The 12,138-nt window shown below is 51.1% G+C and overlaps 1 protein-coding gene across 3 annotated transcripts in view; it reads left to right on the forward strand.

Annotated features, from left to right (window-relative positions):
- Kazn (kazrin, periplakin interacting protein) overlaps nt 1-12,138 on the forward strand; it is a 986,632-nt gene that overhangs the window by 849,000 nt on the left and 125,494 nt on the right. Inside the window, exon 1 of one of the 3 annotated variants that reach the window (XM_048426636.3) lies at nt 7,177-7,603. The exons of 1 other annotated variant lie outside the window; for it this stretch is intronic. In XM_048426636.3, the coding sequence (XP_048282593.3) occupies nt 7,396-7,603 (208 nt within the window). In that variant the 5' untranslated portion in view covers nt 7,177-7,395. Of the gene's footprint in view, nt 1-7,176; nt 7,604-12,138 lie in introns of those variants that run through there. One more of the 3 variants, XM_085690316.2, reaches the window with a different exon arrangement.

Raw genomic sequence — 12,138 nt, forward strand, 5'->3', positions numbered from 1 at the left:
GAGAAATCAGAGAGGCTCAACGTGTGATGTTGCCTATCACCAAGCCCGACTTGACCTCTGACTTCCACAAGCCCATACATATACCCATACAAACAACGCACACACGCACACACACACACACACACACACACACACACACAGTAATAAAAACAATATTTTTAAAAAAGAATGCAGTGAGACCCTATCTCACAAGACAGCTGGAGCAGCCCAATATGCAGCCAAGCTGTGTCCTGGGAGGGATATACTTTAATGTTCTGTGCTACCCAGGGCTGGGGCTCAGCCTTCTGCCTCTAGACAGACCTTTTGGAGCCCTTAGAAAGAGCAAGACCGTCAAAGGGCACAGTGAGCCCATGACAGGCTCACAAAAGTCTCCAGTCTCGCAGGGCAGATGGCAAAGGGGAGTTTGGGTCAAATCCTCCACCCACTGAGAACCAGGTCTGAGCAGGTCTGGGAGAAAATCCCATCTAATCCTTCCCGCTGCACCTGGGCCCCAGAGTCCTGCTGGGGTGGCCAAGGAGGGGATCAGCACTGTCCCCACCTGTGGTCTCAGCTGCAGAGACAGCCCAGGGCTTGCCAAAGGGCTTCAGATTCCCAATAGAATTCCCAGGAGAAAGTGACTGCCAGAGGACTGGCAGTGTGTCTGGGGAGCGACGGCTTGGCACTCAGCTGCTCCTAAAACACGTCCTTCCCTCCAGGAGCTGAGGTTTCACTGTGCCAGACACAGCTCAAGAACCGACAAGCGCAGCTCATTTCCCAGAAGCCTCTGCTCAGCCCCACCAACCATTACAACAAGCATCACACAGTCATGGAGTTCGGAGCTCCAAGGCTGACGTTGTTGGTCTGAAATCGTGGGCATCTGAGCTGGATTTGAGACTTCCTATGTTTGTCTCCAGAAAGGGTCTCTGCTTCTGGAGGTGAGCTGCTTCCAAAGAACCCAACGATTCCGACTTCGTGGTTTCAACACTCTCATTTAGTCTCTCCCAAGGGCGTGAGAGGCCTAGCGATGCACCCCAATAAACGGAATAGGAAAATGGTAATGGGCCCCATTTCCAAGGTGAGCTCCCGTCGGGGCACCCTGGCTTTTGTTCGCCAGAGCTCTCTATGGGACACAAGTTGCCATCCTGTGAGCTGAGGCTACCGGGATTCCTCCAGGAGGAACTGAATGTCCCTATGGGAGGAGTCTGGAAGCAGGTGCTTACCAGGTGAGCCTTGAGCTGACAGTGGGCACACTATTGTAACCTGCAAGTGATTTAGAGCCAGAGTGCCCTGCTGTACCACCCCTGAATTCCTGATCATCCTTGTTTGATGAGGCTGTGCATTTCCTGTAAGTATTTGCAACACACACACACACACACACACACACACACACACACACTTCCAAGAGAAAGGATAAAAAAAGAGTGTGTAAAAAAGCTGAACATTGTAGTTCACACTTGAAATCCCAACACTCAGAAGGAGGAAGCAGAAAGAGAGGATGTTTGGGCTAGCCTCAGCTAGATAGCAAGCGTGAGGCCAGCCTAGCCTACACAAGATCCCCATCTTCTTAAAAACCAATAAACATACAAAGAAAAGTAGTGGGCCAGCTAGAACCCCTCTACACACCCTCTAAGCCAATACTCTGGTTGCTTAGATGTAGAGACCCAAAAGCCACATACCTGTGGTCACACACCAGCCAGGGTACCAGCACTGCAGCTGGCCCAAGTCTCCAGATGCCCTGGAAGTTTTGCTGGGAGGGGAGTGAAGAAGGGTGTCAGAAAACTAATCCAATGGCGGGATCACGAATCGCACCATGCGTTAGGCCTTTGGAATTAGTATGACCACAGTTTAACCTATTCCTTAGAGAGTTTGCCTGGCGTCCTCAGTTCAACACCAGTACCACATAAAACCCGGCATGTGTTGCCAGTGTTTGGCAGGTAGAAGCAGGAGGATCAGAAGTTCAAGGCCACCCTCAGTTCTTAGGCCAGCCTGAGCTAAGTGAGACACTGCCAATAAGTAAAAGTGGCTAGCAAGCTGGCACAGCGGGCCAAGAGCTTGTCTAGTAAGCCTGGCGACTTGAGTTCTACCCCTAGAACTCACAGAAGTGTGAGAGGAGACAACCAACTCTACAAAATTACCCTCTGACCGCCACACACATGATTTGACTATGAACACACACACACACACACACACACACACACACACATCACACAGTATAATTTAATACACTTTCTTTGTGCCAGATGTGGAGGCCCACACTTTTAATCCCAGCACTCGGGAGGCAGAGGCAGGCAGATCTCTATGAGTTCAAGGCTAGCCTGGTCTAGAGAGTGAGTTCCAGGACAGCTGTGGCTAGAGAGAACTTGTCTCAAAAAAAAAATTAATACCTTTTATGATTTGGATTTTGGAGACAGGATTCCTCCATGTAGCCCTAGCTCTGGTTGTCCTAATATTTGCTTTGTAGACCAGGCTCGCCTCAGACTCAGAGAGATCCATTGGCCTCTGACTCCTGAGTGCTGGGATTAAAGGCATGCACCACCACCAGGCTAAATTAATACATTTTTTAATGAAAAAAAATCTCTATTTAAAATGTTATAATAGAAACATAATCAAGAAAAAAGTACCCAGGAATCTCCCATGGGCTCACATGGACAACTTGAAGCATCGGCAAGCGCTATAGGGCCTCCAAATGGAGGGCTGGCTGCTGGGTTTTGTCTCTCAAACCAAATCTTTGTAGTGCTCTCCTGTCATCTAACAGAGCCCTCCTGGGAATAAGGAGGCACTGTGCAAAGAACTGCGCTGACCCTGTGTCCCCAGGCTCCTTGTGGTTTCTTTGGTGGCTCCCTGTCATCCTGAGGTCAGGGTTAAGGCACTACCATCTGGCCTCACACCCTAAAGCCAGGGCAGTCCCCGCCCACAGGCCGGACTGTGGTTTCTCATCACCTCTCTGACTTCCCCACCCTTGGCTCTAAACCCGCTTCACCTTCAAACAAGTCTCCCCAGTGGCTGAGGGGAACCCATCAACCCATTGCTTTTCTGACCTCTGTGCCTTCCCTTCTGTTACCCTGCAGAGGCCAGACATGTGGGCCCTGGTCAAGGAGAGAGCAAATTGGAACCCCAGTCATAGCTTCCCCCAGCATTAGTTCCCAGTAAGTCCTGCCTTTGTGAGTGTGAACTTCTGGGTCTCAGAGCAACATGAGGCCCCATAGTTTGAATAATAATAATAATAATAATAATAATAATAACAAACAATAATTAATTTAATAAATCCGAGCTGGGTAAAATTTCTATAAAAACCTGAGTTGGATCCTCCATCAGGACTCATATGTTAGGGAAAAAAAAGGCTAGGCACAAAGCACACTTGTAATCCCAGTACTGGGGAAGGGACTCAGTGGCCTACCAGCCTGCATAGCTCACTTGGTGAGCTCTAGGCCAGGAAGAGATCCCTTTTCATTAAAAAAAAAAAAAACAAAAAACAAAAAACAAAAAATGAGCACAGCCTGAAGAATGGCAGCCAAGATTGTCCTCGGCCTTCATACACATGAATGCACACACAAGTACACACAGGAATTGCATGCACACATCAAAACGTTTAAGAATTTCAAGGAAACATCATCAAAGCACTGAATCCCAGCATAAGGCCCTTTGGAGCACAGGGCCCTGTGTTTCCCAGTTGGAACCCCCAACAGTCAGCCCTGCTCTGGCATGCCCACTGGGGCTCACGCTGGTGTGTTTCTTTGTGTGGGACCTGTCCAGGCTGCCCCAGGCAGGATATGGGGTTAGTATATGACTCCCAGATCTTGCTATATATCTGAGCAGAAATGTCCCCTGGGCCCTGGGTGACCTTCTAGGTCAGGGACTGTGGTCACTTCCTATTGTAGAAAAGACCATAGACTTCATGCATGGGTATGTGGGCCCAGTGTTTTCCAGAAATTTTCCTGAAGGAAGCGCCTGGATAGTGTTCTGGTAGACTACATAGCTCGGCTTTGGCTAACAGGATACTACTGCCTGCAAGGAAAACCCGGAGCAGGAGACTGGGAGAAGCCCAGGCATTTGGGGGAACCCCAGGAAACTAGGGGAAGTGAACTGAACCCAACTTCTGATCTGCAGTGTGGGGCATGCACAACACACACACACACACACACACACACACACACACACACACACACTGAGCCAGGGCCTAACTTTGCTGAGTAAGGAGAACAGTGGAAATTCCCCAGGGCCATGACCTTGCAAGTAGCCTGGGTGGTTGAAATGTCTCTGGGAAGTTTGTGCAGCTTCTTTGAGGCTGTCCTGGAGAGAGCACTGGTGGCCCAGGGACAGGCGACACAGAAACTTCTAGACACATTTGCTTCACTACTCTTTCTCTTTTCCTTTCTTATTCTTAAAGTTGTTGGCTTTGTTCTTATGATTTATTTATTTTATGTTGATGAGTGTTTTGCTTGCATGTGCGTATACTGCATGGATATCTGGTGCTCACTGGGGTCAGAAGGAGGAATCAGATCCCCTGGAACTAGAGTTACAGGTGGTTGTGGGCAGCTATGTATGTGCGGGACTCAAACCTGGGTCCTCTGTAGGATCAGCCAGTGGTCTTAATCACTGAGCCATCTCTCTAGCCCTTTGTTCTTAAGTTTTAAAGAACTGTCAAATTCTTTAAACTAAGAAAAATTCTTAGTTTTCTCAAATTCTTCTCAAACTAAGAAGAGTATCCGGAAACACTGGACCCACGCTCCTGGGCGTGAAGTCTATGATCTCTTCCACAGGGAATGACCACCCCGCCACATCCTAGAGTTACCCTGATGCCAAGTCCAAGTGGCCAGTGTTACCTACCCAAGTGCCTGTGGTCTTCTCCCTGATGCTGAAGCTAAGGGCATGTCTCTAACCAGAGTGGGAAAATAGGCGTGGGGGCTCAGACCTGTAATCCCAGCACTCAGGCGGAGGAATCAATGCAAGTTCAAGGCCACCCTCAGCCACACAGCGAGTTCTAGGCTAGTCAGGGCAACATAATGAGACCTTGTCTTAAAAAAAGAAGAAGAAAGGGGCTGGAGAGATGGCTCAGTGGTTAAGAGCATGGCCTGCTCTTCCAAAGGTCCTGAGTTCAAATCCCAGCAACCACATGGTGGCTCACAACCATCTGTAATGAGGTCTGGTGCCCTCTTCTGACCTGCAGACATACACACAGACAGAATATTGTATACATAATAAGTAAATAAATATTTTAAAAAGAAGAAGAAGAAAAAGAAAGTGAAAAAACAGAAAGTGGACCAGGAGCTCATTGTACTTTAGTGACTTTGGGGAAAGTGTGTTTCTCTGTGGAAGTGAAATTCTAATGGTTTTATCTTGTTGTTGTTCTTGTCCTAGACAGGACTTGATACTGAAGCTTAGGCTAGCCTGGATCTCATTATACTGTCCAGGTTGGCCTAGAACACCTGCCTTAGCTTACCGAATCACTATGTCCAGCTTTTTGCATTTAATAGACGAGGTGTTCTAGATTGCTTTCTGTTGCCGTAATAAACGCCATGACCAAAAGCAATTTAAGGGAGGGAAGAATTGACTTTAGCTCATATTTTCAGGCCACAGTCCACCCTTGAAGGAAGTCAGGGCAAGTATTCACTGTGAGAACCACGGACACTGTTAGCTGGTGGCTCAGCTAGTTTTCTTAGACAGACCTGCCTAGGGATGGATGGGACCACTCGTAGTGGGTTGAGCCTTCCAATGTCAGCTATTAATTAAGACAGCAACCTACAGAGATGCCCACGGGGCCAATATGACCCAGCCAATTTTTTAACTGAGATTCCCTTTTCTCAGGCAACTCTAGGTTGTATCTGATTTACAATAAAAACCAACCAGGAACAGAAGGGGAGGTTAAGTCAAAAGACAGTGAATTCCCTGATAAAACCTTCCTTAGCCGTTTGTGTCTTTTCTTCTCTTCCTCTTATACACCCCACTCTGCACACACATGCGTGCGCGCGCGCGCACACACACACACACACACACACACACTGGAAGTGTCTCCAGGATGAGATTTTTCTAGCATCCAGGGCTTGGAAAGGTGTTCCCAGATTTTTCTACCTTCGAGGGTTCAGATAAAGCTTTCCTGTTCTGCTTCTCATTTTAGTAAATGTATTGGACTTGGGGACTGTACTGTACTTGGTGCTGGGTTCATGTCTTTCTGCTTGAAGGGCTGGGTATTTAAGGCATGGGCCATTTTCTTGCACTGTTGGGGACACCAGCAGCAACTCTTGGCATGTCCCGTGCCCTTCATGGTGATCAGGGCTTGGAGTTAGGGATGGGGAGGAGGGTCTTGGCACCGTTGAAGCCTCTCCAGCTGGGCTGGTTTCCCAGGAGGAAGGGAATGGACACTAGGGAGGCCATGGTGGTTAGTGGCCAAGTCACTGGGGTTGAGGAGAGGCGGGGCTTCTCTCCCGTGGTCCAGAGAGGGACTGACTGTAAAAGGTTTCAGACTTGGAGGTAAGTCATTTTGTTACCATAGTTTGTTGGAGAGCCATCTGTGAGTGGCCAAGAGACTCTCACAGCTCACAGGCTGGGACAGAGAGAGTCATGGGTCATAGCAGTGTGCACCTATTGGTGGTGAGCTTGGAGGCTCCTCACCTAGCTGTGTAGCTTGGCTCCCTGGAGTCTACAGCTAGGGAAAGCCAACCCTGCTCCCAGGGCTGTGGGGAAATAATTAGTCCCTCTAAAGAGCATTGTAATCTCAGATCAAAGGGGTCTCCCAGCTGCAGAGCACTTTACAGGCTCAAGGCCAGCCCCGGAACACCCACTCCAGGCCACTCCAGGGTGCAGCTCGCGCGCCCTCCAAAGTACCACCTAGTCCTGAGTTTGACTGGTCTAGTAAACCTCTGTCCCCTAAGACGAGAACATCACTTCACTGGCCAGCACGCTGTAGTACCAGGCACGGGCCTGCAACCATTCTTCTGGCACACTCAGGCTTGAGAAATGTAATTCTGGATCCCTGGGACAAAGCCATTTACCTTTCGGTTCCTAGGTTTCTCTAAGAAGGGCTGGGGGCGGGGAAGGTTGGGAGGTGGGGGGCGGTGGCCTGGGGCCAGACGCACAAGGGGCCAGTAGGCGCCAAGGAGGAGTGGGGCGGGGGCGTGGTCCAGTAGAGAACGTGGAACGAGAGGGGGCGTGTTGGGGGAGTGGCCAGAGGGTACCTCACTAGCCCGGAAGGAGCGGGAGGAGGAGTCGCAGGATCTGGAGTTGTTCCCACGTGAGAGGATCGTGCTGGATTCCTCCGGTGCGGCGGCGGCTAACTGCCGGGCGTCCGGCGGGGCAGAGATCGCTGGCCCGGCGCGCGTGGGTGGCACAATGCGGCGGCGGCTCCGCGGGCTGTGAGCCGGGTGTCCGGCGTCAGAGCCCCGTGTGCCGCCGTGGGGCCTCGCGTCCCGGGCACACGGGATGCGGGCGGCCGACTCGGGCTCGTGGGAGCGCGTCCGCCAGCTCACGGCACACGGCCAGCCGACTCCGTCCTGCGGCCGGGACACCGGGCCCCTGCGCGCCCCGGAGCCCGGAGCCTGCGAGCTATACACGGATGCTGCGGCGCCTCGAGAGCAGCAGCGAGTTGGGGCGGTCACCGATGCAACCGATGGCTACGGCAGCCAGCTGGGTAGGTGCTTGAGGGGCGGGCAGGGCGGCGCGGCTGCAGGCCCTAGAGCCCGGGAGCGGCCGGGACCGGGCGCGCGAGGGCGCTCGGGGCTGGGGAGCTCCGAGCCAACCGTTGGTGGCAAAGTTGTGTTCCCGAGCGCCGGGTGGGTGCGGCCGGTTAGCACACTGGACGAGAAGAGTTCTTAAGCTTGCTTGGGAGCTGGGGTCTCGGGGCTCTCCAGCAGCACCCCTCCCCCCCTTCTAGAACCTTAAGAGGACTGCAGGGAGAGAGGTCAGGGCCATGCCTGTCAGAGTCCTGGGATCCCTTGGCGCCTGCAGACTCAGCTCCGGGATGGACCCAGAGCGTGGGAAAGGGGCTAGCCCTGTGCAAGGTTGGGACGGTCCCTTGTGAGTTCTTAAGCGTCGGAACTGGGGTTTTAGGGCTATCTGGTTCCGCGACTCGAGCTTGCCAAAGCACTAACTACATGGAGAGAGGTCAAATCCACGTTTGTCAGGGTCCTGCAATACAGTGGCGCCTGCAGATCCATTTCGGTGCAGGACCCGAAGAAAGTGTGGGTAAGGGCCTAGCTCATTGCAAAGTTGGGGTGACCCCCTGTTCTGTGTTCTATAACTCATCTGGCTGCCGTAAGTCCGGAAAAAAGAGCTCCCCTTCGCTCTAACCGCTCACATTTGCTGGAGCGGAGCAGAGAGATTGCTGACTTTCACATACACTTTAACTCCAGGAGAAATTGCAGCAGTGGGAAGCACAAGCGCCGAGGTCTAATTGCGAGTGCTGGGCCGATCCGCCCCAAGTAGAGTACAGTGGTTCTGTGTTAAAATGCGCCCAGTGGGTGCGCCCATTCCTGGCTCAGCTGTCTTCCTCCACCCGCCCCCAAGTTAAGTCATGGGGTGGGGGCAGGAACCCTGGATCCGCCTGTCTCCAAGGGGGAAACAATTTAGGTGGAAGTCTGCCGGCTTTTCCGAGAAGAGCCTGCTATCCTTCAGTCTGAACTTCTGAACACTTTTCCAGGAACAACGGAAGTGCACAGGATTTTTTTTTTTTTTATTAATTGTTGAGCACCTTACTGTGCTGTAGGAATTTTTGTGCAGTGTCCTGAAACCCACCTGGAAGTGAGGCTGTCTTTATCTCTCCCTGCAGATACTGACAGAACAGCCCAGAGGCTGAGCCACTTAGAGCTCACACTGCCTTAAACCTCGGTGCTGGTATCTCAGCTTTTATTGTGTCGAAGGCAGGGTCTTAGGACCATGCTGATTTTGAACTCCAGGTCCTTCTGCCATGCAAGGGTTACCGGCACTGGCTATCGACTGGCTTTGGCACCTCAGGTTCTGCCTGTTGCATGGTAAAACCTAGCATGTTGATCCTGCTCCCAGGCAAGTTGCTCCTGAACTGAGGAACCCACAGAGTACCTGCCAAGTGATTCCTTCCTCTGGGAAGGAGCCAGCTGATGTACAACAGCACGCAGGCTAAGCGAGTTGTGTCATCTCTTTGAGACTTGGTTTACCCACCGTGGAAATCGGTACCCACTAAGGGATGTCATCGTTTAAAAGATGCTCTGTGTCAACTAGGCATAGTGCCTCATACCTGTCATCATGCCAGGTTCTCAGGAGACTGAGATGTGAGGGTGTTGAGTTCACGGGCCTGCCTGTGCGACCAGTAAGGTCAAGACCACCCTGGGTAGCTCAGTGAGATCCTGCCTTAAAACAAAAAGTACACACACACACACACACACACACATATACATATATATATATGCGTGCGCGCGCGCATGCACACACACACACACACACACACACACACACACAACTCAATGGAGGAGCACTTGCCCAGAGTGTTTGAGAATCTAGCTTTGCTCTCCAGTAGAAAAAAGAAAGGCAGGCGAAATGGCTCAGTGGAAAATGGCACTTGAGTTCCATCCCCCTGATCCCCGCGGTGGAAGGAGGGAATTGTCCTCTGATCGCCACGCATGACGCGTCTGCCTCCCCCCTCCATGCACAAATTATGTTTTTAAAAGAAGAGAAGGAAGGGCGAGGGAGCACCTAGCCTGTGTCACTGCAGGTGCACAATAAATATTCGTCCTGGCCTTTTCATACCTGGCATACTTGCAGTCCCACCTGTCACTCACTGCTCCAGGGACTCAGTTTCCCTGTAGGCTTTGATGCTGTCTTCCTTGTCCCTGCCCTTTTGACCTGTGTGTGTCATGATGACTTTTGCCCCATCTGTAAAGATGCTTTAGGGCTCTGAGGCCAATGTGTTGCGGCTGTGGACACTGTTATTATGTCAGTGTGTGGAAGATGGCTGGGTGGAGGGTGCAGCTGTTGACTTTGTGTCTGGATGGGCTCCGTCCCTGTGTTCATAACAATGTCCTAATGGCATGCTGCGCACGGGAGACGCCTGCCTCTTACATCTGAGACTGGTTGTTTGCCACGGCCCTCCCTCATCGCACGTCCCTAGAGGGGAGAGGGTGTTAAGAGATGGCGGTTCCCAAATCACAGGTGGCATCCCTGCTGGAGACAAGGTCACACCAGCAGGCCATCCAGAAAGTGCTGGCTCTTCCTTCTCCAAGCAGTCACTCCCTTCCTCTCTGTTTCCCTTCCTTCTTCTCTTCCTTCCTTCTTTCCTCTCCCCATGTCTTTCCTTTGCAGGGTCCTCTGTGGCCCGGTCACACTTGATATGTAGCTGAGGATGACCTTCAATTTCTGATCCTCCTGCCTCCATGGCCTGAGTCCTGGAATTATAGGCATGAGCCATCATGCCCAGCTTTATCCAGTATTGGGAATCGAACCTAGGACCTCATGTACACTATGCAAACGCTAACCTTAACTGCGTCTTCAATGTCTTGTGCCTGGTCTTTTTTTTAAATTTATAAGCTTGGATTCTTTTGTTTATGTGTATGCATGTGTGTCTGTATGCACATAAATGGTAGCACCCTCAGAGGCCAGAGGAGGGGGACCGGATCGCCTGGAACTAGAGTCCCCAGTGGTTGTGAACCACCTCATCTGGGTGCTGGGAGCCGAACTATGGTCTCCTGCAAGAGCAGCAAGTGCTCTTAACTGCTGAGCTGCCCTCCATCCCCGTCTTCAAGGACAGCTTCAATGATATCTGGAGGCCCTTGGCAGCCAGCTCGGAAATGGTTTCTGTTTATGGGAGTTTTCTTCGAGGAAGGAAATGGGAATTCTTTGCCTTAGCACCACAAGCTGAAGTTGTTGGGGAAATAAACATTCCAGCCAGACTGTGTGGCCACTCTTCTTAGACTCAGCCATTCTCCCCAAGCTGGACCTGCCACTCAGCTTAAGAATCTGAAGAGCTAGAGGCCTTGCTGGATGAGACAGTCTGAGAATGAACACTTTGCCTCAGGATGGCGGTCTGGACACCTGGACATTGCTCAGGAGGCCTGCCCTGAGATCCACAGGGTGAAGGCCCTGAAACAGTGATAGCTCTGACCCCTAGGGTAAATGGACCAATGACCAGAGCAGAGGACACAAGCATTGACTGCCTGTAGAGTCCCGCCACACCCGGCCTCTCCCCAATTCCCTCTGACCTTGAGATACCTGATAGACCAGTTTGCCTTCGGGAAATCTTGATTCCAGAGCCCCTGCAGAGTGAGCCAGGTGCCCGCTAGGTGTTCTTAACTGGGGACATGAATTGATTTGGCCTCTCGGTCATTGTCCATTCATTCGGCCATCTATGTGGAACACCTGCTAAGAGCCATGTGCTATTAGAGCTGTCAGGACTATCGTAACAAACAAAAGCTACTGCAGTCCATTTTCCAAGGCTCTTAGACTCCGTGGGAGGGGATTTCCCATAGGCACGTGTGTCCGAGACAGACAAATCCAGGGGCGGAAAGTTCCGGGCAAAAAATGAAGCTGGGAGCGGATCTGGCTGGAGGGCCGAGGCTACCTCGTGTTCAGAGAGTGGTTAGAGACAAAGGCATATGAAGCGAGACTCTTTGGGTGCTGAGTCCCTAAGGCTCAAGAACATTGCCACTGGCTGCCATTCCAAGTGGGTTTGGAAAAGAGCACGTTTCTGTGGACAACGGTGCTTAATCTGTCTACCTCTGAACTTGTGATTTTTAGATTATGTTTTGTTTCTTTGTCTTTGAGACATGGTCACCTCTTTCCTAGGCTGGCTTCAGCTCACTCTGTCACCACCCCTTGACTTTCTGATCTGTGCCCAGAGTGCTGGACTCAGCCCAGGCCACTAGGTCTTGTTTACGCTGTACCTTTTTTTTTTTTTTAACCTTCTCTGTAATATAAACTTTTGCTTGATTATTTACTGGTTTGTTTGTTTTGGATTTGGTTGGTTGGTTGTTTGAGATAGGGTTTCTCCATGTAACAGCTCTGACTGTCCTGGAATTCTGTTTGTAGACCAGGCTAGCCTCAAACCCATAAGAGAGCCGTCTGCCTCAGCCTCCCAAGTGCTGAGATTAAAGGTGTGTGCCATCACTGCTGGGCTCATTGTACTGTATACTTAAGCAGGTAGACCCTTTATTAATCTTGAGTTGTTTTTTTTTCTTTTAACTTTTTTTGCTTGTTTTT

The sequence above is a fragment of the Myodes glareolus genome, chromosome 6 (genome assembly GCF_982192425.1).
Source record: "Myodes glareolus chromosome 6, mMyoGla1.1, whole genome shotgun sequence".
NCBI classification, from domain to species: domain Eukaryota; kingdom Metazoa; phylum Chordata; class Mammalia; order Rodentia; family Cricetidae; genus Myodes; species Myodes glareolus.